Here is a 25,844-nt window from a genome sequence, read left to right on the forward strand (position 1 = left end):
GAGTCTGAAGCTCCTTGTTCTGCAATTCTTTGGACTTTGAGTCCTACCAAATTCCAGCATTTTCTGCTGTTGACAGCATAAATTCCATTCATTTTAAATGCCCTCACTGTGCTCCAAGGCTCTGTGCTCAGTGCTCAGAACAACAGAGCCTGGCAGGTGATGGGACGGGAAGATGCTGCCTGCCTCATCATTCCCCATCCTTAAGAACACAGATGACCACAGAAGGAGGGTGGCACCAAGGAATACCACATCTGACCAAGCTCTTCCACTCTTAACACCCTCCAGGAGCTCAAGATGTGCTCGGGCCTCTCTGAAACAGTAAAACAGCGCAAGAGCCAAGGGCTGGAAAACCCTCCTTTGCCTCTGCAGGCTCAACAGGACCCCAAGAGATATCTGGGATCGAATCCATATAAAGTGTATGATTCAGTCAGGACATTCCTCAGGAGAAAACACCACCCCAGCATTCCGCTAACTAATTCCAAGCAGCAAGAAAGGAGGAGGAGAGGATACATACAGCCACAATGAGGAAATCCAGCCAGCACCAGGCGTTGGTGAAGAACTTGACGAACCCATAAGCACACCACTTCAGCAGCATCTCCAGGATGAAGATGTACGTGAAGACCTTGTCTGCGTACTCCAGGATGGTCCGGATGGTTTTCCTCTGCTCGATGTAAATATCCTCAAAAGCCTGGGAAATAACCAGGTTCCCGTTTCAGGCAGGACTTAGCCCCTAGTGCAATGCTGTTTCCTAGCAGTTTATTCCAACAGCCCTTGAGATAAGCAGCACAATTACACCTTTACACAGTGTGCCTTATGGAGTAGCTGCCACACTGCTCAGCAGTTGTCAAAGCAGAGTAAACCCCCCCCAAACTGAAGTCCTGACTAAATGATGCAAGAACAACTCTGCCTTGTAGGAATGGGAGCACAGCCTTTCCAGTTAAACCAGTTCAGCAACTGGGACCATACTGGAACAGTTTCCCTGCAGCTCAGCACATCCAAAAGGGCCGAGTCTGTTGGCAACCAGACTGTTACTGGTATTAGTGAATGGAGAGGAAGCCAGGTTACTGCTGGGGCTTGCACATTGGTGTGGACTTTGGTCCTAAAGCTCCTAACGGGCGCTCCATGTTGGTTGTTGTATAACCCCAGCTAACAACCAGTGTGCAAACACCCCCAGAGAGGGATGGTTTGGTTCCATGGAGGCACCAGGTCAAGTGGTTCTGCAAAGATGGGAAAGGCAAGAAGGGGAAATGTGGAAATGGGACCCGATTGATGCTGCCCTGTCCAAACCCACCCATTCCCAGGAGCAGAACCTGCCCTGTACTCACCAGAGCACCGCTGCTCAGGAGGATCATGAAGATGATGAAGGTCTCAAACCAGTTATGTTCCACGATGAGGAAACAAGTCTTCCTCAAGGTCCACCAGGACTTCCCCAGCCCCTCCTCAATATTGACCTGGCAACACTTGCAGCGCTGCGTGCACCCTGCAATGGGGACAGTGCACAAAGCAGGATGAGCCCACGTGGGCTTAGGGAACATGGGAAGAACATGAAGTTGCCATGGGCTAGGAGCGGTTTTGATGCCAACAATATGAAATAGGTGAGTTTCAGTTCAAACTCTTATTCTTGAGGATCTGATGATTGCTTTCACCACTTCTGTATGGGGGCACCTGAATGAACATCATTTTGTGATTGGGTTTGCTGAGGTTTCCATGCACTTGACAGCAGACAAATGGAAAACTTGCTGATAACATAACCTTGAGCCATTTAGAGTACCTCTGCCAGGGGAATACCTGTAATGGATCAGCTGCTGAAAGACATTAAGGCCAGCGACAGAAGGGGGAAGAAAAACCTCATCTGAAGCCAAATTCTTCTGCTTCCAAGCACCCACAGCATCAGCTGTACACAAGATCAATCTGCCCTACCTACAGGTCATCTACACCCTTGCAATGCAACTGCATCTCCAAGCTCACCTTCTGTGAAGCAAGCATCTGGGTCCAGATACTCCTCTGGTGCCTCCACAGGGACTTCTTCCACTTCAGGCTTGATGTCAATGGTGCTACCTTCAGAGGAGCTGGTTTCATCCAGTTTCTTGAACACAAAACCAAAGCCAAGCCAATCCATCATTATGTCCCCCCAAAACATCCAATCTCAGGAGGACCCAGCCGTTTGTTCACCAGAGTTACTGGAACAAAAGCTGGTTCCTCACCCCAGCTCACTGAGATCCTCACTCAGCTTCCAGGAGTATGAAGCATTTCTATTCCATATATTTAATAGTATTTACATTCTAGAGATGAAGTGTATATAGAATATAGATTTAATAGTATTTATATTACAAATATGAAGTATATATGGACTATATATTTAATAGTATTAGCAGCTCTCCATAGAGCAACCAGCACAAGAAACTTGTGCCTTGAGTTCCAGCACAAACCTTCTGTTCCTATCTAGTTCTCCCTCCCGAGATGCTTCCAGGCCCTCACACCAGCACTGAATGACCAGAACGCATCTGGAGCATCTCCTCCTACCTCTTTGCTGCCATCAGGATCTGTATCACTGCTGAAATCTTCTGTGTTGTGATTTTCAAAGTCCGATTCACCTACAGCAATAGGTACCCGGACAGTGAGATTGGGGTTATTGATGAAGGACATGTGATCTTCATCTATTATGTACTTCTCCACACTGCTCCCAATTCCACTTGTGGTGCCATTGCCATTCTTCTGATAATCAATGTCTCTGTTGATATCAGCCCCTGTGTGGTTAGCGATGCAGTTTACCTTCTTGTCATACAACTCATCCAAGGGTTTGACCTCATCTGCCTCCCTCTGCTTGAAATGAGCCTGCATGAACTCACGCACTTTCGCCTTGATCCAGGCAATGCCCTTCTTGATGCGGATAACAGAGATCTGCAGGTTGTTCATCTCCCCATCATCATCCGTTGCTGCCAAGTTGTCAGCGCTGAAGGAGCTCAGGAGCAAGGCTAAGAAGAGGTTCAGCACCTGGAAGAGAAGAGGTTGAGCTTGGCAGAGCTGACCCAGGAGCGCTCGGCCACCCGAGCCCTGCTGATGTTGACAAGGAAATGGGCCAGGCTCGCTCTGAGCCACAGCTCCTTGCCCACAGCTCCTGACAGCTCCCTTGGTGAGACAAATCCCCCCCGAGCCAGGTCCCCACACTGCTCTGGAGATGTGCAGCTCTTCACACTGCTCCCCTTGCTTCCATAGCCTTCCCTTCCCAGCACTTCAGAGCAGAAGGAAGCAGCAGGATCTAAGTGGAGCCTCCCACACAGCAGCCGTGCAGCCTCACCAGCCCAGCCCTGCGCACATCCCTACCTCGTCACTGAGCTGGTGGGCACATTCCAGCCCCATTTTAACACTTCAGGACCTTCCCCTGTGTCCCAGATCGCTGCCATCGGGAAAGGCAGCTTTGGTTTCTTTGAGGCTTCTTTGATGCCCTGTAACTGAGGGGCTGCACCCCCAGCTTTTAGGGCTTGGATGCTTTGCTCTCGGGAACTGTTTAAAGCCCATCAAGCAAATCACATCCTCAACGTTGTGCTACCGAAGGCAACAGGCTCATAGGTTGAAGGCCATGAAGGACCCCACCGGAGCTAGAACAGCCTCCCAAATCAGGACTCCCTGCCTGTGGCCTCCCCATGTTCTACCCCACCCCGAGGCGACCAACAAAGCCCACCAGTAACCATTTACTGACCACTAAGTTGCCGATGACCATGACCATCATGAAGACAATCAAGCACATGGCCTGTCCCGCTACTTCCATACAATCCCACATGGTCTCAATCCATTCCCCACACAACACACGGAAGACAATAAGGAAGGAGTGGAAGAAATCGTGCATGTGCCAGCGGGGTAGCTCACACTCCGGATTGATCTTGCAGACACACTCCTTGTAGCTTTTGCCAAAGAGCTGCATTCCCACCACGGCGAAGATGAACACGATGATGGCAAGCACCAAGGTCAAGTTCCCCAAGGCACCCACTGAGTTACCGATGATTTTTATCAGCATGTTCAGAGTGGGCCAAGACTTGGCCAGTTTGAAGACTCTCAGCTACAAAAAAAGCCAGGAAACACAACCAAAAAGGACACTGAGTTGGGGTGCACCTGAAACAGGGAGGAAAAGCAGGCAGAACTTCCTACACGGCAACCACCCCGTGGGCTAGGAACGCGTGAGCCCATGCTGTGGTTGTCCTGGCATAGCCAGACCCCACCATCGAGGCTGGATTTCACTTGGGGACACGGTTTCTGGAGCTGGATGTAGCTGGGAGCTCGGTGCTCTCAGAGCATCCGCCCTCAGTTGGGGTTCTCTGCCCCCAGCAATCCAACCCTGAGGCTCTCAAAAGCCTCCTCGCTGACAGCACCACTTAAAGCACATCAAGGCTGCAGCCCCTGAGCACCTTTATTCTGCTCTAACATAGAGACTGCCCCATTTGGTCACATGAAAGAAGAGGTGTTTCTGACGTGGTTTATCCCTAGTCATAGCCTACCCCAAGATACCTCTCAAGTCAGCCCTCACTGCCCAAACGCAGCTCAGATCTCACAAGGAGCAGTTGTGAAGTAAGAAGAGAGCATAAAAATGACTCCATTCCACCTCTGTCCTGCCCCAAGCCAGGAAACGAGGGGGCTTTGCCTTTCCTTACATAAAGCAAGCTTCCTAACAGCTCCAAGACAGTAAGATCCCAAAAGAAGGGGAACATGGAATACCAATCGGAAAGATCGCAGCACAGAAAGTCCTTCCACATCTGCTAGACCCAGCTCCATCAAACTGAGGGAGACAATAAATCCATCAAAGATGTTCCAGCCCTCTTGGAAATAATAGTAGGGATCCATGGCAATGAGCTTCAGGAACATTTCTGCTGTGAAAATCCCAGTGAAAACCTGGAATGGGGAGAAGAGACAAAGAGCAAAGATTCATTTCTGCTTCAGGCTCAACACCAAGCACTGAGCCAGCTCAAACATGCAATGGGGTAAAGCCCTTCCAATCTAAGCCTACATTAAGCAGTATATCCCAGGAGAAGCAGATCTGTAGGGAATACTCCCCCATGGCAGCTTACCAGATTCCCTACGGAGAGCACGTGTTCAAACTCTGGGGTCATGGGGTGGTGCTCCATGGCCATGAACAACGTGTTCAGCACAATGCAGATGGTGATGGCCAAGTCAACGAATGGATCCATGACAATCAAGTTCACTATCTCCTTCAGCTTCATCCAGTACGGGTGGCATTCCCAGATCAGGAACGTGTTGGCAAACTTGTACCAGCAAGGGGGACACTTCCTTTGGGACTCTTCCAGCTCTACAGTTACAAAACAGAACAGGGTTCAAGGCTCACCTCGGAGGCTGCTGGATCTCTGGGGCCCACGGATCTTGTGAGCATCTTAAAGGAAGAGCTAGGTTTAACCCAGGACCCAGCATGGGAAAAGGGCTGGGATCAAAGTTACGGCCTCTACCCTGCCTCTTCCATGAGTGGAATGAATTCAGTGCTGGATGCTACACGTGACATCCCGCTGCAGAGGATTCCCAATGGGAATAACCTGCTCAGCCACATGCATCAAACAGGCTGCTGGGTCCCTTTCTTTCCCAGGTGCTTATGGAGCACAACCAGTTCCCCCCCTCCACTCGCACTGGTTCCATTGAGGCTCTCCAGCTGGAGTTTCCTCTTTCCTATGGATAGGGAAGGGACCCCCGCGTTCTCCTTCCCATTGGCTCTCCGGTTGCTCGGGATTTAGTTGCCTTGGAGTTGCTAAAGTTAAAAGAGAGGGACCGCAGCCCTGGAGCCTGTGGGCGTTTGCGCAGGAGGGAAGCAGCAGCAGAACCCTGCTCTGTTTCTAAGTATATTTGGCTTCCCCACAGAGTTACTGCAGGAGACAGCAGGAATCTGAGCTCATCACCCTCAGACGCTCAGGAGTCCTTGCCCCTGCATAGCGGAGTTGGGAAGCTCAGCCCCATGTGCTGGCCATTCCAGGTGTGCCAGCAGCACAAGGGACATCGGGATGCTGGCACATCTGAGAGCCACTCAGATCCCTCCCTCCCATGGATATAAGCAAAGGATCTCTCCAGTCCTTGGGAGACTGCAGGAGGCAGAACAACTGTACCAGGCATCATCTTCCTGCTATCATCTCCACACTCATCAGTGGGCAATGACACTTCTTTACCTCCCTATGCGCACAACTCAGAGGCAAATGAAGCCCAACAAACACTCCTGCATCAATAATGCCTCCAAAGAAGCAGGCTGAGGCAAAATAAACGTGTAAATGAGCAGGGACTGCTAAATCCTATGGGGCAGAGGGACAAGCACAGAGCTCCAGGGAGCCCAGCACTGAGGAGCACCCAAGTGATGGCTCCTCTGCCTTCCTACATCACACCACGAGAGGGCAATCGCTGCAAACCCACTGGAAGTCACCCAAGGCAGCTCCTCAAGGCACACCTACCCTCCACAAGGGTGTTTGTCAGCCCCGTCATGACACTGTTGGTTCGGTCTTTCCTTCCATAGGATGCGTTCACCTGATCCATGGAGACCAAGAGGGAGCCACCAGGTTTCTTCCTGATCTCGATTTCAGTGGTACCCTGCAGAAAACACAGCATGAGCAATACAAACTCTTGCTCTTCCCGGTACTTCACATGCTCCTGGCCTAGAAATAAGGCATGTGGGCCCAAGAGAGAGAAACGTGTTCCTGCTATCCTTCCACCATCTAAGTGATGTTCATGGACACAGAGTGAGCAAAAGATCTGCTCAGTAATACCTCTCCTTCACACATGCATCACTCCCACCACATCCATGCTAGAAAGAGAATGAATCCTGAAGCAAAGCATGATCTGAACATGCTGCCTGGGGAAGAGAGCAACAACAGGGAGCAAGTGATGCTGAACAGAGGTCGAACAGGCTGCTATGGGCACTCCTTTCATTCCAAGCCTCTTCTTCCCTGAGGGAGAAGGAGGTGGGTTTGGTTGTTGAGTTTGGGAAGGGAAGAGGGGGGAAGTTATTGATTCAGTACAGGCTGTATAATCATAGAATCATAGAATAGTTCGGGTTGGAAAGGACCTTGAGATCATCCAGTTCCAACCCCCTGTCATGGGCAGGGACACCCCGCTCTAAACCATCTCACCCAAGGCCTCGTCCAACCTGGCCTTGAGCACTGCCAGGGATGGAGCATTCACAACCTCCCTGGGCACCCATTCCAGTGCCTCAGCACCCTCACAGGAAAGAATTTCCTCCTTAGATCCAATCTAAACTTCCCCTGTTTCAGTTTTAACCCATTACCCCTTGTCCCATCACTACAGTCCCTAATGAAGAGTCCCTCCCCAGCATCCCTATAGGCCCCCTTCAGACACTGCTCTGAGGTCTCCCCGCAGCCTTCTCTTCTCCAGGCTGAACAGCCCCAACTTTCTCAGCCTATCTCCATACAGGAGCTGCTCCAGCCCCTGAGCATCCTCATGGCCTCCTCTGGACTTGTTCCAACAGATCCATGTCCTTTTTATGTTGAGGACCCCAGAACTGCACACAATGCTCCAGTGAGGTCTCACAAGAGCAGAGGGGCAGAGAATGAGCCATGGAATGGTTTGGGTTGGAAAGGACCTCATGATCCCACAGGCAGGGACACCTCAACCCAAGGCCCTGACCACCACATTCACAGTATCACAGTAGTATTCCACCAGGCTCATGGCACACAGGGGAAGGGACCAAACCACCCTGCCTGCGCCGTGCCCCCATTGCCCTCCCAGTGCATCCCTGCTCACCTCTGGCAGCAGGCGCCCCCCGGGCATGCTGGAGGGGGGTCCCCCGATGAGGGACACCACCCCATTGCAATCCACGGTGCTGTTCCGCTTGATGCTGCGCCGCAGCGTGGGGAAGATGCGCGAGGAGCGGCTGCCCTGGCTGTAGCCGCTGTAGCCGCTGTAGCTGCTGCGGCGGTCCCGGCCGCGGATGGGGATGAAGAGGGAATCCCTGCGGCCCTCGCTCTCCTCCACGGTGCTGTGCTCATCGTCAGCAAACTCGTTCTCAGAGCCCGGGTCCCGGAATCGCCCCTTGTAGCTGAAGATGCTGCTCTTGCTGTTGTGTCGGGAGAGGAACGGGGAGCCGGGGATGCTGAGGAGAGACTGGAGAGAGCGGCAATGAGCAGCGGGCTCCAAAGCCCTGTGGTGCTCCCAAGCGCTGCTGAAGCGGTCTCACTCCCTCTCCAGGCCTACACAAACCATCACTGGTTTGACATCACCATCTGTGCCTTCAGAGTGGGTAAAGAAGTGATCTGCTTTGATTCCCTGCTCTCAGGAGCCGTTTGTGCCAGGCTCCAAGCGTCCTGATCCGCTGCCGGTTTAAGAGGATGGGCAGATTCCTCTGACATGCCAATGGGGATCTAAACTAGAACATTATCCCGACTCCAAGCGAGCACAAACGTTAAGGAAGGACATGGAAAGTACCTGGTTCATGATGGAAAACTTCCTGCCCAGCCTGTTATCCGGGAGCCTGAAGGCCTTCCTCCTCATGCCATCCTCGGACTCAGACTTGAACACCTTCTCGGTGTCACACTTCTCCTCCCCCTCCGACAGCTCCTTGTCCTTGCGCTTCTTCCTCCTGTTCCGCCGCTCCTTGGCACTCTTGGAACTGAGCTTGGAAAGCTCCGAAGAGCTCCGGGACATCCTCACGCCTCCACCATCGTCCTCCACAGCATCTTCAGAGACCGTCCCTGCCGAAGTGACCATAGCAGCCGCCTGAGGGTGTAGGCAAGAGATGACCGTGATTAATAGCTCTGCTTTAAAACCCAGTGGGGCCTCATGCACAGAACCATGTCCTTGGGGCGGGATTGGGATGCTCATTCCTTCTCATGGAAGGAACCTGCAACCAGAACCTGTTACAGTCTACTTTGTCAGGCAGTAAAACCTCTCTCAGTCCCTTACAAGCAATTGAGAAAGGGTCAAAGATGAACTTCTCTTGCAAAGATATTCTCCCACTTAAGTGGGAGCGTTTCTATTTCCCTTACTAGGAGTTTTCCAGTATAAATCAACACAATAAGCTCCCACATAACCCAGGATAAACGAGCAGGAGCAGGGAAGAGAGTGCTCCATGTCAACCCCAGCCAACAGAGGATGTGATGCCGGGGCACTGCTGCATCCTTTCATCACACACCCTAACAGGAGGCAAATACACCTCGAAAGAGGCCCCTGCACAACCAAAGCACTCACCTGGGCTTCTTCCTGCTGCTTCTTCAGCTGTTCTAACATGGCCTTAAACTCTGCCTCCTTCTGCTCTGCCTCCTCCAGCGTGGCCTGGTTCTGCTCCTCGTAAGCCATAGCCACCACAGCCAGAATGAGGTTCACCAGGTAGAAGGATCCCACAAAGATCACCAAGACAAAGAAGATCATGTAGGTTTTTCCTGCTGCTCGTAAGGTCTGTTACAGGAGGGGAGAGGAAAGGAAAGGGGAAAGCGGGTTTCAGAGTGACACCGGGTACGTGAACTGATCCCCAGTTCCTCGACCTGAACGCTTCCAAGCAGTGCTGAACATCCAACGTCTCAGCACAGAGCCCCTGCCCATGCATCAGCAGAACCACCCAAGGGGACATCCCTGTTCTTCAGGGAACACCCAATGCCTGCAGACTGGAAGGGATTGGGATGCACAGCGCAAAACTCAACGCTTTGACTCCCTTCCAACCCCAGCAAACAGAACAAAAGCCATTGCAGCGAGGTCCCCAAAGCATCCTCAGATACCCAGGCAACATTCTTCCCTCTGAGGCCTCTCCTGTGAGCAGAGCTGAGCTCTGGACAGAACCACAGATTGGGTTGGGTTGGAAAGAACCTTAAGATCCCCACTTCCCATCGTGTTTAACCCCAAAGCCAAGGGTTCTTACCAACTGATAGAGGTTCTCCCAGAAGTCCTGAGTCATAAGGCGAAATAAAGCCAGGAAAGCCCAGCTGAAGGTATCAAAGCTTGTGTAACCGTAGTTGGGGTTCCGGCCTGCCTTCATGCACGTGTAACCCTCCGGACATTGGCTGTGGAGGACACAAGGTGAGGGCATCAGGGCAGGAAAAGGGAGAGAGCAAGGTGAGAACATGCACGCTACTCATGCTTATGGAGATGCTCCCAACGCATGGCATGCACTTTGCTTCCCGTGTCAAGGAAGAGGAGCAGACAAGGAGAATGGACTCCTGCACTCCTTGTCCTATGGAAACGAGATGTGGCAACGGGAGGCTTTTCACCCCAAAAGGAGCAGCTTTTGCCCTATAGAGGCCTGGGTGAAAACCCAACTGAAGGCAACAGCACACAGAGGTTCCCATTGCCGTGATGATTCCAATCGGATTCAGAGGGAAATAATGCCACTAAGTCATCATCACTAGACAAGGACCTGAAACATGTCAGCTTACATCCTATTAGTCACGTAGTGACAATGGATGAGAAATGTGAAATACTTGACATGTGGAGTAACACCAGGACCAACAAAGGAAGCGGCAGGAACCACCCCAAAGGCTTTGCCATCAGTGGTAAGTAGAGGCTCCACTTAAAGCCCATCACTCACCCTGCATCCGAGCTGTTACCACAGAGCAAAGGGTCAGGGGCACCGGGAATGATGTAGAAGTTAGCTGAAGGAGACAGAAAGAGAAGATTACGCGCACACACAGAGGGAGGAGAGAGTTCAGCACAGCAACACCTCACAACCCTCCACAGCCCCAGGTGACCACCTCAGATGAACCCGACCAGAACCACCAGGGTGCTACTGAAACAGAGGCGAGCAGGGGCTGCCACTGCACACAGATACCTACACATATTGTTGGTGTACTCCTCCCAGTCAAAGCCCCTCGAGCCGTTATCCAGGAATGTCTCGTTGACATTGATGGGCCAGATGACGCACTTGTTCCTCAGATTGCCCATAAAGAGCTGCAGGCCGATGAGAGCGAAGACACTGAGACAAAACACCGTCAAGATCATGACATCCGACAGCTTCTTCACGGACTGGATGAGGGCACCCACGATGGTCTTCAAGCCTGCAGGGGGGAAACAAGAGTGGCAATGACTCCTGGAGGAGACAGGGAGGAATCGCATCCTCACGGTCCCTTACAACCGCGGCGCGGTGGCAAAGAGGGTTGCTATGAACCAGCCCATCCCACCCGGTGCAGTAGGGATGAGGATGGCCCAAGCTCCCTGGTTTCAGTGGTGAAGTGGCAATTGTGAGAACAAACGTTCCTCCCTGCGTGCATCTGAGCCTTGCAGCACAGGATGCAAAGCATCCTCAGGAGGCCTAAACCAAGGTGTTAAATTAAGCCACGCTGCTGCAAAGCTCTCCATGGACACCTTGAGTTCTGTTTAAGCCTGGCACAAGCTAAAACACCCCACAAAGAGCCAACAGTTTGCCCATCTTAAGTTCCTGCTGCTTAACTCAAGTGTTTCAGCACTTTCCCCTTCCCCTGCAGGAGCTGCATCCTTCACTTGATGATGGGATTTGATGGGGCAGGGTTTCACTCTCAGCGCTGGCTCTTTGGGTTCTACCAAGGCCATCGGGCTCATGAATAGCTCCAGAAGATCATGAATGGCTCAATAATGAAAGGAAGCTCAGGCCTAAGTCAAGAATGCTGCCAGTTCTGCAAAGCAGGCTGGGCTGGAAGAGGAACCAGCCATGAAGTGGGGAAGAACACGGCACAAAGGCTTCAGGAGACAGAGCAAGAACTCTGGAAGCAGAAGCCATAGAGTATTGAAGCAGCTTTGCTGATGTTAATCTTGCACTTGGAACTGAGCAGTGAAGGAGGCTCTGTTTGGGGCCAGTCAGATCCAAGGCTCTGGCATTCGGCAGCAAACCTTTGGCAAGAACCCTTTCTACACCAGCAGAGGTTTGATCCGGATCAGGAACACCAGGCTTCAAAAGGAATTCTTATGGAGGAACAGTGTTTTAAATGTCTTTCATCCCAATCTCCAGCGTTTTCAAGCAGTGCCAAAGCCCCACTCCAGCCCCAAGCAGGTTCTTGCTGTTAGTTCTGGCATTCCAACACCAGTGTGCATGCTCATCTCCAGTGCTCAAATATGCCCCATGCAGCCATTCCCCGCAGCAACCAGGCCTCTCTGCTTTGTGTGCTGCTCTCTCATAGGCACAGGAGGAGAAAGGGGCTTGGAACCACGATGCTCAATTGGCAGCAGGAGTGTTCCCAGTCCACAAACACAACTCCAGCAGCTCCCAGTGGAAGCAATGGCCTTCGTGCTCTGCAGATCTGCATCACCACTGGGTCCTATCGAATGTCACAGGCACTGGAGACTGATGGCATCAGGCAACTGAAATCCCAATTCATTTATGCCAATGGCCACATCTCTTTAGAACACCAGAGTTCAATAGGTCCTACCAAGCCACAGCAGCAGCGTGATGCTTTAGCCACAGTCTGCTCCTGTCACTGGAGCCCATGCAGACCCTCTACCTGCATGGAATATCTTGCCTATAAACCACACTGAGGATAACCGCAGTTATAGATAGAAGATGTGGTTACCACTCATTGTAACCCCAACGTTACAATCCCCATTCCATTACATGTGCTGAAGCAGATGGGGAACCCCATAAATCAAGCCTGTAGTGGCTACACAGCACTTAGGAAGGGCTCAGCTGCCCCTTCCCTTGTTCTCATTAGAAATAGAAGGAAAACTCCATTGGTTTTGAGTAGGATGGAGGGAATGATCCCGAACGGAACCGTCCTGCTCCTTTCCATGGGAATGCAAGGCATGCTTAGCACCCAGCTCATTAAAGCTGCACCGTTTTCCCTTTGCCACCATTCCGAAAGCAAACCACACGTAGAACTTATGTTAACCTCGATGCTGTTCCTTGAGCAAGGCAGTTAATACCTGCAGCAGGCTGGCAGAACCACAACTGCACCCCAGATCCCCCCAGGGTGCTGCTGACAGCAATTCCCCCCGTACCCTGTGCTCTTTAACACTGGCAAACATTAAGGAATGCTAAGTAAGAACACACTCTTGCATACTCTCATTGGGTGCAAGGAAAGCAGATGCCACTGCACATCATGCACAACAGCCATGTACATCTGATGGGTTTAGCAGTCTGGAACGGGGACAACAGTGATGGGCCCCTACAATCCCATAGCCTCTCTTCTGGCAAGTGGAGGCTGAGAAAGCAGAAGAACCATCATCAGTTATTGCATTAGGGAACAAAGAACCAAAGAGCAGAACTCATCAAGCGGTTCTATGGGGTGAGACGGGTCGGGGAGGGAAGTTTATTGCCATTACCTGCCCTAGATCCCATCTGACTCCAAGGAACTGAAGTGACCTCATGCAGGCAGGTTTTAACTTTGCTGGGTTTTGCTCTCAGCTTATTCTTAGGAACAAGAACAGGTTTTGGGTTTAGATTTTAGAACAGGTTTTGGGGTTTAGATTTTAGAACAGGTTTTGGGTTTAGGTTTTAGAACAGGTTTTGGGGTTTAGATTTTAGAACAGGTTTTGGGGTTTAGGTTTTAGAACAGGTTTTGGGGTTTAGGTTTTAGAACAGGTTTTGGGGTTTAGATTTTAGAACAGGTTTTGGGGTTTAGATTTTAGAACAGGTTTTGGGTTTAGGTTTTAGAACAGTTCTAGAAACAGTGGCCATGACGGGGTGACTTCCTGAGCAAGAAACTCTTTAGCCTAAGGGGGAAGGATATCCCCATTCTGCAGCCACCTGGAACTAAACTTCAGGCAGAGAGTGGAGAAAGGGATAAAGAACGGGAAGAGCCAATTCAATGGCCCAGAAGCCTCAATTCCCAACGCCTCCATTGATCCAGACTGCAAAGCCCATCCGACACATCCCAGGGCCTGTGAGCAGCGAGCGATGCAGGACGGGAGGGGATGCAGGACGGGAGGGGATGCAGGACGGGAGGGGATGCAGGACAGGAGGGGATGCAGGACGGGAGGGGATGCAGGACAGGAGGGGATGCAGGACGGGAGGGGATGCAGGACGGGAGGGGAGGCAGGACGGGAGGGGAGGCAGGACGGGAGGGGAGGCAGGACGGGAGGGGATGCAGGACGGGAGGGGATGCAGGACGGGAGGGGATGCAGGACGGGAGGGGATGCAGGACGGGAGGGGATGCAGGACGGGAGGGGATGCAGGACGGGAGGGGATGCAGGACGGGAGGGGATGCAGGACGGGAGGGGATGCAGGACGGGAGGGGATGCAGGACGGGAGGGGATGCAGGACGGGAGGGGATGCAGGACGGGAGGGGATGCAGGACGGGAGGGGAGGCAGGACGGGAGGGGATGCAGGACGGGAGGGGATGCAGGACGGGAGGGGATGCAGGACGGGAGGGGAGGCAGGACGGGAGGGGATGCAGGACGGGAGGGGATGCAGGATGGGAGGGGATGCAGGACGGGAGGGGAGGCAGGACGGGAGGGGATGCAGGACGGGAGGGGATGCAGGACGGGAGGGGATGCAGGACGGGAGGGGAGGCAGCTCTGGAGGCTGCACGGTTCTCACCTGGAATCACAGAGATAGTTTTCAAAGCTCGGAGAACTCTGAAAGTTCTCAAGGCTGAGACATTCCCCAGGTCCACAAACTCAGTGACATATCTGCAAGGAGGGAGGTGACACACAGGAAACACCATCACGATACACACGCCGCGCCGAGGAGAACGCCTACTACAGACAAAGCCATACAGCACTCACAGGGGCCTGCACCCAACAGCTAACACCGAGCCGAGCCCGCCTTACCTGGGATAACTGATATAGTTTTCAAAGCTCTCAGAACCCTGAAAGTGCGCAGAGCTGAAACATTGCCTAGGTTTACAAACTCTGTTATATACCTGCAGAATTAAACCAGAGTTAATGGCACCGTTGGGGTCGCTCCCGGTGTAGGAAACAAGCATTGCAAGGGCTTTCGAAGGGGGGCATTGCAAAGGGAGAGGGGCTCCACGCTGCGAGCGGCTCGTCCAGGTGGATGGGGTGGTACCTGCAGCCTCGTCTATACAGGACTGGAGGATTTAGTGCTATCTCTATAGGAGAAGGGCACTGGAAAGCTTAAAGCTGGGAGGGCATCGCCTCACTTCAGTGCTCTCAAGGGTACTCGCTTCACTTTGTGTTTATCAGAAAGCATCAGCGTCTGTCGCTCTGAGGAGCATCCTTCAGTCTCACCCTTTACGCTTCACCCCCTGCCTGTGAGCAGAGGTAGGCTCATCCCCCTTTTACAGAGGGATAAACACAGAGGATGAGATGCTTTGTGCAAGGGTAACAGGGTGATATTCGCTAACTCAGAGCAGCCCATTCCCTCTGTGCTGTCTGGGGACAAACAGGGTATGAAAAGGCAAAGAAATGCCCAATATTTGAGCTCCTCCGGGTGCTTCATAGAACTCAGACCCCCTTCAGTGGGATTTAAGTAACACATAAGCTTGTTCCAGCCCTTGACACAGAAAGAGATTGGATTTGAAGCCTATTGGCAATAATGGCAATGAGGAGGTTACACAGTGGGAGCTCTCACGTTTAAGACCAATGCATTTAAAGCTGCTCCTTGTTCACCTCCAGAGGAACAAAGGCAATACCCAACGCAGAGGCTGCATCCAGTGCGTGCACGGCACTGGGAGCTTCCCCCACACGATCACAGGAGATCCCCACCTCTTCCCAAGGGACACAAAGGCTCAGGGAGCAACCGGTTATGTGCCTTTAGTGCTCAGTGGGCAACTCGTCTCATGTGGTTTAATTACAAACCAAAAGGCACGGAGAAAAGAGCAGAAACTCTGGGAGATCAACAGCTTGGGGGGCAGAATCCAGCCCAAAAAGGGTATTTTCTATGACTAAAGGCTCCTGAGCTTTCCTGCTGTTGACTACGGGATCCCCAACACGCACACATGCAACACCCCACTAACAGCTGTAAAAGGGGATGCAACGTTCTCTTCCATGAGTGCCTCAGACCACCAGGGCCATCCACAGGGTTTTCCTGCTGAGCCAAAGCATCCATCAATGCAGGGAAACTCTAGGGAGCACCTCCTGGTGCAGCCTCCAGCCATCCCCATGAATCCCCATAATCAATGTCAGCTGAGCTGGCACAAGAGAAGAGAATGAGGAAGGAAAAGAAAGCGTCTCCTTTTCCAGCTCATTGGAAAGGGGTTAATGATCACTCAACCTCAAACCACAGCCTGGGACCTCTGACCACACAAGGCCAAGGGGGGAAGGAGCTGGAGATGGGATGCTCAGCTCTGAGGACAAGCTGTGACTCGGGCATGGGAGCACCCTAAAACACCAGGGACTATCCTAAAGCTTTTCATTACACCCAAAGGCAGGCTTCAACACGTCCTTTGCAGCATCCCTGACTCTGTGGAGCTGCGGTTTAGGTCTGCAACTCCACGCCAGGCAAAGCTTTCCTCTTGCCAGAATGAACCTTTGGGGATGCACTGAAGTTTTCCCTATTGCCTCCTTCCCCCCCTCACCCCCATCCCCTCCCACACGCCCCAGAGAGCTGGAGCAAGCTGAGAACAGGACTTACGCCATCATGATGACGCTGAAATCCAGCCAGTTCCACGGATCCCGCAGGAAAGTGAAGCCGTCTATACAGAAACCTCTCGCAATGATCTTCACAAGGGATTCGAAGGTATAAATGCCAGTGAACGTGTACCTGCGGGTACAAAACACCATCCCAGTGGTGACCAAAGGGGTTCCAACCCCTGGGGTCTGAGCAAAGCGGGTGGAAAAGGAGCTGGGTTGATGGGAGGAGCTGAAGCAGCTTTTACTTACTCCACATTCTTCGACCATTCGGGTGGGTTACTAAAAGTCATGAATACACAGTTGGTCAAAATAGTGCACATAATGATCATGCTAAATACTGTAGACCAAAGTCAAGGATCAACGGACACCGGCGTGGCTCTTTACATCAGCTTATGGCTCCCTGAGCATCACTGACTGCAATGGAACTCAACCATTCCCAGTCGAGGGGGACTACAAAGATGCTCACGGGATGTAAGACTGGGGTGCCTATATATAAATAGTGTTTTCATGTCACCATTCAACTCATTTCCTATTCTCTGGCATGTCTTAGCAATTCCCAAATCACATGCCTGAACGGCAATGTCTCCCCAGATAATCCCATCTCTCCAGGAACATCAGTAATATACCCAACTGGAAAGCAGCATTGCAACCCATGGACACCCAGGAGTTGCCTTGGAGGAGATCTTAAGGATCTTCCCAACCATCTCTGCTGCCTGTGTGTGTTCAGGATGGGGTGAGGAGCACTGCAAGCACAGCTCAATCTCAGCATGAGGAGCTGAGTGCACGTTCACCACGGGATCATCAGCAGAATGGGTCAGATCCAAGCTGCTGGACTTCCACAGTGGAAGCAGACTCAATGGATCTCAGCTCCAGGCTCAAGACCCACTTGCCAGCATCAACCTGACAGAGCTGCATCTCCCCGCTGCATCCCAGAACATCCAGAGGGGAGAAATAACACAGAGCAAAAGAAAACGTTCCCGGCCTCAGATCCCAGATGGACTTTGGGAAGATGGAAAAGCTTTTCCCTTGTAGGAGATGCAGGAAGGGAGTGCTGAGAAGCCTCTAACCCAACACATGAATTCCATTTCGGAGCCACTTGCTATGAATAAATAACTAACCAGGGAAGCAGCTCCTTCAATATCCCACCTTTTTCCTCCCCCCCTCTCCTACTAACACATGCAGATGACGTTTTCCATCTCTTCCCTGTCTATTCCCAAGCTGCCTGAAGCCTTGCAGGGGAGCATTTAGGAATAGCCTTGCCATTAGAGGGATGTTTGAGATGCTGAAAGAGCAAGGAATTAGTCAGCATCTCCTTCCATACAAGGAACCTTTGGCTCTTGAAGCATTTCAGGAGCTAAAGCTCAACTCCTCCTCATGTAAAGCATAAATCACAGTTGTTCCAATACTTATGGGTGTCCATGCACAACGCATGGACACAGATAGGTGCAAAGAGCAGGGAAAATGAAGGAATTGACTGGCTTGGATGTGCCTAAAGGGCCATGCTTTCCAGTGCTCTGAGGCCACATGCACAACGCGAACCCATCCCCACCATCAGAACCCAGCACCAACACGAGCAGCAAGGGGCTGGTTCAGTGACTGTGGCAAGGCAGAAATAGCAATCAAAAGGATATGAATGTATCAAAATTTTAATAGCTATTCTTCTAAACAGATTAAAAGGACTTAAAATGTACAAGGCAGGTGTGGCACTAAATCGGAAGAGTGTTTTCCCTCTGTTTAGTACTACAAAGGTCTGCAGAGAAACAAAGAGACAAAGAGAAAGAGAGAGTTAATGCAGGAACATCAAAGCGTTCATTATCCCCCTGGCATAAAAATAGCATTTGCTGCCTTTCTTAAAGCACCATCCCCTTTATGAAGTCCCCATTAGGGTAAAACATCCTTAGCAGCGCATCACGAGCGGTTCTACTCCAACCCATCCATCCCTAGAGGCCAAAGCTCCCATCTAAGCACACCCATTTTCCTCAGGCCCCGTTATCCCTATCCCCAAAGCAACAGGACCACAAGTTCAGGAGAAGAACTGAACCCCAGCTTTATGCCACTGCCCAGGGCACAAAACCACCTCTATGGCACAGGGTTCATGCAGCTCAGTTCTCCTTCCCAAGCACCAAACAGGACAGCATCGCACCTGCAAGGAAGCAGGTAAGCAATGAGAACACGTCCCCATCACCAGATACAGGTCAGACACCCATCACTGGGAATATGAACACATTCCACACTGGTGCATCAACTCCAGTCATAATCATGTGCTCTCCCTGCCTTTAATGAGTGAGATGTTAAGGTTTATTACATTCTCCTTACTTGTATAAAGGTGTATCACTTTATAGAGAAATGAGGGATGCAAACGTGAGGCAGAATCGACCCCATCAAATCCAGACCTGCTGCTCCATCTCCCCACCAGCAACACGACTACGGAGACAACCAAAGCAGCCACGTGGAGAGGCAGAACTAGAACTGGGGCTGCTTAACACCAGCATTCCCAATGCACCTTCCACTCAACTGCAAGGAGCAAAGGCAGCTCGTGTGCACTGGAAGTATCCATCACCCCCCGTGCCCATCACCTCTGGGATGCTGCAGCAGCGCAGGATGAAGCCCAAGAGCGGGGCAGGGGCAGCAGCAAATCCAGCCCGGAGCCTCTCATCAGGAGGGAACCCATGAGGGCTCCCTGCCAAGGCATCCATGGGGCTTCCCCACGCTCTTAGGGAAACAAGGGGGGGTTTAGCTCATTTTGGGCTAAAAGAGCCCATGGAGCAGCAAAGGGAATCGACACCAGGGTGCGGTCCAGCGCCCGTGTGAAACCTCCCTTAGCAGAACCACCAATGCATCCCCCAGCTGAAGCACTCTGCAGCCAGCTCTTCCATTGCAGCATCAAGCATGAATGACCAGACCAGCCTGGCATGGAACAGGATGCTCTAAGCTCTTCAAAGGTGCAGATTACAGTGGTCGAGGGACACCCCATGCTGGGAACCAGCTCCGGCTCATGACCATGGATACACCTTCATTCCCTGTGCCCTTTTCTTTGGAGCAGGAGACCCATCACACAGGGATGCTCGTGCACTTCAGTCGTGTCCCCAGCTCAGCACTGAGCTCTCCCCCATCTTCTAAGCCATGAAATGAGGGCTGAACCTTACACGGGCACAAAGGGAGCTGGACCATGCAGCAGCTCAGTTCCACAGCGCCTCCATTTCCACTTGGGAAGGATCCCAGGGGAGGAGCCCTGGGGTTTCCTCAGCAAGCCACAAGTTCTTCACATGGAGACCCAGGTACATGCTTCAGATGGAAACCCACCCAGAGCCTTTCGACCTGCGCAACAGGAGCGATGCTCAGGTGGGAAGGTGGATGGACCTGCTCTACATGGAGGGGCAGAGCCTTGGAATGCTAGAGGGATTACATGGGAACACACGTTTTCAGTGGCCCTTTCACACACCTGGCATTCCCTGGTGTAATATAAGCTACTTCATCATGCAACTGCACAAACATCCTGCTTAGTCCTTCACCTATTACATGTCCATAAACAGCTCCTTGTTTCCTCTTCCTGTTCTTCCCATCTTGCCCTTTTTAGCCCATGATGATTCCTGCCTCTAAAGCCCATCACAACGGGGCCTCTCATACAACCTCAGCACAAAGAAGGTGCTGCCCAACCCAGTGCTCCAATCGATTCCACTCCGGTTCCTCTGCATCCTCTAAACCCTGGGTAAATCTCTGCTTGGCCTCATCAACAGAAAGGAAAGCACAAAAGCCAAGGAGCTTTTGGCACCTGAACCCCTTCTCTTCGCTTTGTCTTTCTGCTGCTGACATTAAAACTCCCTTGCAAAATGGCTGCGTGCTCTTAAGATGTTTGCTGGTCCAGGGCCAAGAGCATCCTTAAGCCCCTTGAGGATCTGCTGAGGCAAAGCTCGAAACCCAGAGGAAGGTGAGACCCGGAGAAAGGGGGGGGAGCCCGAACTTCCCAAAGCCTCCATTGGTCATTGAAGGTTCTTTGCTCACTTTGGGGTAAAGCTGGCTTCACAGCAACCTTCGACTGCGTTCTCCTAGGGGAAGATCCCCCAAGAGAAGTCATCCCTAACCCCATTGAAAACAGCGCACGAGCGAAGCGATGGCAAAGAGCATCCCGGGCATGGGGAGGTTCAAAATCCCCCTGCACTGAGCCTTCCTGCAAGGGCTGGGAAGTGAGGAGTGGGCAGCAGCCTGCAGGAGCAAACAGCTTTCTGAGCAGCCTAAGAACATATGGAAGCGCATCCCTCCAGCGGGAACACGGCTGCCTCAGCCCCAGCGTTCAGCGGGAGGGAGCGATGCCTCCCCAGTGACACCCTGAGCAAGTCACTTGAACAGAGCTATTTTCAACGCTCCTCTTGCAGGGAATTCTGCCACCCTGGAGGCTGAGGGAGGAGGGAATGGAGCAAAACCGGCTCCTAACGGAGAAATCACAGGATCTGGTATTTATTAACCCATCCCTCCAAAGCGAACTGATTTATTCCTCACCCCCATTCGTTACGAAGGAAAGAAATCTTCACGTTTTGCTCTTGTTTCAATGCAGGAACCAAAAAACCCTCGCCATTTATTGAAATGCATCAGCTAAAGCATTCCTGAAGGATGGCTCTGTAAAAATAGACCTCGCTCCATGTGGAACGCGGAGCAGTGGAGCCGGGTGTCAGCGCCAACGGCAGCGCAATCTGCCTCTGGAAGGGGATCCAGGCTGCCTCCGAGGCGGAAATGCTTCTCCTCCCTTCCACTCAGCACCAGTGGGCTGCAGCTATTTAGGTGACTGCAGCAGAGGCTCTCTCGCCTCCTGCTCCGTGCCACACTCGTGTATCCCGATCCCAGCAGGAAGCGGGATGCGCTACGGCAGCACCGGGCCCCCCCGTCTCCATCACCCATCTGACACCCAGGAAGGGCTGCACAAGATGCATGGCAGGGATCAAGCTCCCCTTTCTCTTCCTAGGAAGGGCATGCTTGCCTGTCCTGCTCCTTCGACGCCCACCGGAGGGATGGAGCGGAAGGAGAAATGCCCTTAAACATGGAAAACCTGGGAATAAGAGGCTCAGTTTTGACACGGCCCCAAATCTTCCCTCTGTTTCAATGACTCCACTGCTCTGCCAAGCCTCGACCTCGCAGGCCATCACCCTGCCCTGCACAAGCACAGGTTAGAGCCAGCCGTGCCTCTCCCAGGCTGGAATCTCACATCCCTGGGATTCTCCCAGGGCCTCGGAGCCAAGGTGACATTCCAGACCCGAGGGCCCATTTCCAATCCCTGCACGTGACTTGAACTTGCAAGTCACTCCATTGGCACAACGGCTCTAGAAGGATCCTCAGGTGCTCCTCAGCAAGCTATAGGTGACCTGGGATGCTCACGGATGTCAGCAACTGCAGGGCTGGTTTCCCCATTGAACCCAATGGGCTTCCATACGATCCCAACTCCCAGAAACTCAGGGACCTCCTGAACAGAGCCATTGCAGGAGCACTGACCCCTTTCCCCTCTTCTCTTGCTGAGTGAAATGGAAGTCACTTAAGGACCACACAAGGGGAAAGAACAGGGTGTTCAGTGGGAGTGATAACCAAGGCCATAAACGGAAGAGAAAAGAGGTCTAAAAGATGGGAAAACATCAGGAAATAGAAACACTAATAATGGTCCAGGAGGGACCAGATCCTACCTCTTGCTTAAGCAATCACTGCAGACTGAGGCAAGCATCTGCTCTGCCTTCATTGCTAGGGATGCTCCCACATCCGAGGCAGCCTGAGCCTTGCTTGCACAAGAACAGGGAAGTTCATGGGTTGGTTCCCACAGGAATTGGACTTCTTAGTTGTAAACCAAAGAACATTCCCTCGCAAAGACAAAAAGGAGCTGAATTACCCCAAAACCCGCGACCGGTGAGCAAAGGGCCTCTAGTGATGCTCCTACGAGGCATTACTCCCACTTTGCTCAATGAAACAGCAGGGAAAAGGGAAGCAGCTTGGACACAAGCCCCGGCATTCTGAGTCTCTGCACCAGGGCTGTTTCTAGGTCGCGCTGTTTCTCCTTTCAATATCAGTTAAGAGGCCACTGGGATGCTCAGCTCCTCCATGAGGATGCAGTTTCAGCTCCCGTGGCAAAGCCAAGATCACTGCGTCCTCCTGCAGCTGAGCCGCTCCTCCCTGGGTGCTGCTGCTGCTGGAGAGGAAAACCATGGAACACTTCCCGTGCTCCCAGCGCGATTCCCGATGCTTCCAAAGGGCTGGGGGGAAGCCGCTGCTTGGAGCAGCAAAGCAGCAGCGCAGCCCCAAGCTATCCCCGCACTCAAGGGGGTGAAAAGGAGCTGAGCCAGTTCTGGTGTGCATGGGAAGAGCAAAGCTCTCTGAGCTCCATCTCCCACCTGGAACGTTCCCCTCCGACGGCAGCAGCTCCAGCTCCGCACACGGGGATGAGGGAGCAAGCAGGGATTGGGAACGGAGCTCGGTTTTCCCTCAAAACCATGGATTTCTCCCTAGCTTTGTGTTGGGAGGAAGCTGAGAGCTGCCCCGGTCCCCTTGCCTCCTGCTTGTGACACCCAACAGTGCCCACAGCCCTTCAGCACTCGCCTGCTATAGCCTGAAGGAGCTCAAGCATCCCACAGCTGCATCCCTGCAGGTACCTGGGTACCAACCTCTCCTGCTTGGATCTGCTGCAGCATCCCCTACATCCCAATGGCTTTGGTTGGGTGCGACAAGGCCGACACAAAGCCTTGCTGTCCACAACAGCTCCAGTTTGGAGTGGTCACATCCCAACAAGGGTCACATCCAGGCACTGCTAAGCCTGAGTTATAGGTGGTCACCATCTCTGCCCACTCAAACTCAACCTCTAGCAAAGGAACAAGGCACAAAGCAGTAAAAGAGAGCCCCAGGCTTAAGCCCTTTGGCTTTCTATGAAGATCAGTGTCCATGCTCTTCCTTCTTTCCCCATAGAAGATCCCTCCCCACAGTGTTTGCTTACTCACCCCTTTCCTCACGCCATCACTCCATTCCTTACTGCATCTCGGCACCCCTAAATGCCTCCTGCTTAATGCCACACACATCACATGTTTGGAATCAAACTGATGGCGACAAAAGGCAGTTATAACCCCGTTGGGGTTTCAGTCCTCACTGCTTCACAACCATCAAATTCCATGCAAGTAAACCAAACACACACTTAAAACCATTACCCCTTCTTCTTGCCCTTATGGTTAACACTGGCAGCTCGGCACAACTTTCAGCTGTCAACTCCAACCAAGTAGGACCATAGCATCCCTATTAAACCCCAAAGCAAACCAGGGAAAACAACAAGCCCCATCCACAGACTCCGCTCTTTGTCTTCTCCTCACACCATACCCGAACCTGCCATTCCCTAAAGGAACAGGCAGTTTAGCGCCTTCCTTCTTCCGACTCACTTTCTGGGTCATATAATAAGGGTCAAAGTCCTCCAGGGGTACAGCGACCAGGCCTTTTGGGATGTCCCCGTAGATGAAAGGCAAGTTCTTCCCCGCCTCGAGGTCACTGTTGGGTTTGGGTTTGCTGTCTTCATCGTCATCCCGGTGGCTGCTGTCCTGCTTGGAGCGCTGCTTCTTCTTCAGCTCGGCGATGTGCTTCTCGATGTTGGCCAGAGACTCCGGCGTGAAGGGTTTGAAGCTCTCGGGGCCTGGTGGTGCGAGCAGCTTCGCTGCCATCTTTTCATCCTGCAGCAGCTTCTTTTGCTCTGTTGCACCCGGACAGGTCAGCTCTGCAGGGGAGCAAAGGCACAGCGAGGTCAGGCACAGCGAGGACACGGAGCAGCTCCTCACCCCATGGACCAAGTGATGGACACTGGCCCGTCCCTCCCCATCCTTACCCTGGTGGCACAGCCCAAGCAGAAGCACCGCACAGCCCTGGATCTCCAACCCGCTTTGGGCATCTCCTGACCACAGAGTCTCTTCTATTCTCTATCCCACTTCTGATACAGTGGGATACATCCCACTCTTCCCTGTCTGGATGACCTTAAGGTCCCTCCCAACCCAAACCAGTCTGTGGTTCTACAGGAACTCTGCAAAGCAACCATATCAAACCCAGTGCTCTGTAGCCAACATGCATGGAATATGCTGAGCTCCCTCGTGTCCCATCACATATTACAGCAGTTGGGAAGTTGCCTTCATGACTTCAGCCTGGCAATGGGAAGAAGCTCTTCCCTGTGAGGGTGGTGGGACATGGGCACAGGATGCGGCTGCCCCATCCCTGTTCAAGGCCAGGTTGGAGCAACTTGCTCTAGTGGAAGGGGGCCCTGTCCATGGAACTGGATGAGCTTTCAGGTCCCTTCATCCCAACCCATTCCCTGGCTCTATGAGTGTGGTGGGGAGGGCTCTGCACGCTCCTTTAGGTTCAAGACCGCAGTGGGTTCACCTCTTCCTCCTCTGAGCACACCAAATCTCTCCTATGGGAAGCCAAATCCCACCCTTTCATTCATGCACATACATATACATACACATACACAGATATAGATATAGATATAACAATGAGGGTTTCTATTCACCTCAAGCCCTAAGCATGAAATCCTTTGACAAGACTCCCATCAGCAGTCATCCCTGACAGTCACATCTCCCCAGTGTGCAGGCTGGAGCCAGGCTCTCTGCATCAGATGCAATGTGATAGAGCACTTCATGCTGACAAGGAAGAGCTTCCACCCTGCAGAGGCTCTGACACTGCTCCCTTCAGCAAGCAGGAACCCATGGAATCCCTGAGCCACAGGGCCCTCTCTTCCCACTCCAGGAGCAGGCCAAGAGAGGAGTGACAGGAGCCCTGCACTGATGCAACAGCACTGCAGTGCTGCAGGCTGGAATACAACCCAGCCCTGACACGGCTTTGGCACTCCAGGGAGGAACTCAAGCACCAAAGTGGCAACGGATTCAAGAGGGAAGGCAAGGCAGCACTGAGTGCATGGGGTGGGAAGGGTCCAGCATGGGACAAGGCCCCTTCAATAAGGGATGAAGGCAGATCTCCCATGGTAACACACAGAGAGCATCAAATCGGGTATTGAAGATTTGCAGTCTCTGGAAGAGGCTTCCAGATTCCTGAATAACTGCACCAGGGGACCAAAGGGGTAAAACCCCAGTTTCAGCATCGAGGAGTGCTCTGTGGCCATGTGGGAAGAGCTCACGCAAGCCACAGGCATCACGGAAACAGAAGCAAGCTCTGGGAGCCTGAGCTGGAACAGGCTTTATCCAGCCTCTGAAAGCAAAAGCCACAGCTTCCCATGGGAATAAACTCAGTTTATAATGGAATACCTGGAGATCCCTGCCTTTAAACACGGAACCTGGGGTGCTCCCAAAGCCATGTCTAGTGCGAAGCATCCTTCCAAGCGGTATCTGTGCCTCCTCCATTCCAGCTCGGACACTGCCATTTACAGACTGGGAGGGCTCTGCTTTACCCTCAAGTGTTCCAACACA

The 25,844-nt window shown here is 52.4% G+C and overlaps 1 protein-coding gene across 5 annotated transcripts in view; it reads right to left on the bottom strand.

Moving 5' to 3' along the window:
• The window catches only part of SCN8A (sodium voltage-gated channel alpha subunit 8), a 41,663-nt gene that overhangs the window by 10,905 nt on the left and 4,914 nt on the right, over positions 1-25,844 (bottom strand). Inside the window, exons 2-20 of one of the 5 annotated variants that reach the window (XM_061361781.1) lie at positions 23,820-24,148; positions 18,056-18,175; positions 16,675-16,763; positions 16,427-16,555; positions 14,429-14,520; positions 10,758-10,979; positions 10,514-10,577; positions 9,848-9,989; positions 9,184-9,390; positions 8,422-8,712; positions 7,741-8,100; positions 6,435-6,570; positions 5,061-5,299; positions 4,711-4,884; positions 3,701-4,057; positions 2,524-2,994; positions 1,969-2,086; positions 1,326-1,480; positions 515-688 (exon numbers count right to left, since the gene is read on the bottom strand). In XM_061361781.1, coding sequence (XP_061217765.1) covers positions 515-688; positions 1,326-1,480; positions 1,969-2,086; positions 2,524-2,994; positions 3,701-4,057; positions 4,711-4,884; positions 5,061-5,299; positions 6,435-6,570; positions 7,741-8,100; positions 8,422-8,712; positions 9,184-9,390; positions 9,848-9,989; positions 10,514-10,577; positions 10,758-10,979; positions 14,429-14,520; positions 16,427-16,555; positions 16,675-16,763; positions 18,056-18,175; positions 23,820-24,095 — 3,816 coding nt within the window. In that variant the 5' untranslated portion in view covers positions 24,096-24,148. Of the gene's footprint in view, positions 1-514; positions 689-1,325; positions 1,481-1,968; positions 2,087-2,523; positions 2,995-3,700; positions 4,058-4,710; positions 4,885-5,060; positions 5,300-6,434; positions 6,571-7,740; positions 8,101-8,421; positions 8,713-9,183; positions 9,391-9,847; positions 9,990-10,513; positions 10,578-10,757; positions 10,980-14,428; positions 14,521-14,661; positions 14,754-16,426; positions 16,556-16,674; positions 16,764-18,055; positions 18,176-23,819; positions 24,149-25,844 lie in introns of those variants that run through there. The other 4 variants (XM_061361782.1, XM_061361784.1, XM_061361783.1 and 1 more) reach the window with 4 other exon arrangements.

Source organism: Neopsephotus bourkii, unplaced genomic scaffold (assembly GCF_033783945.1).
Source record: "Neopsephotus bourkii isolate Nb327-2 ecotype Australia unplaced genomic scaffold, CSIRO-AGI_Nbou_v1 NB_1063, whole genome shotgun sequence".
Taxonomy (NCBI): Eukaryota; Metazoa; Chordata; class Aves; order Psittaciformes; family Psittacidae; genus Neopsephotus; species Neopsephotus bourkii.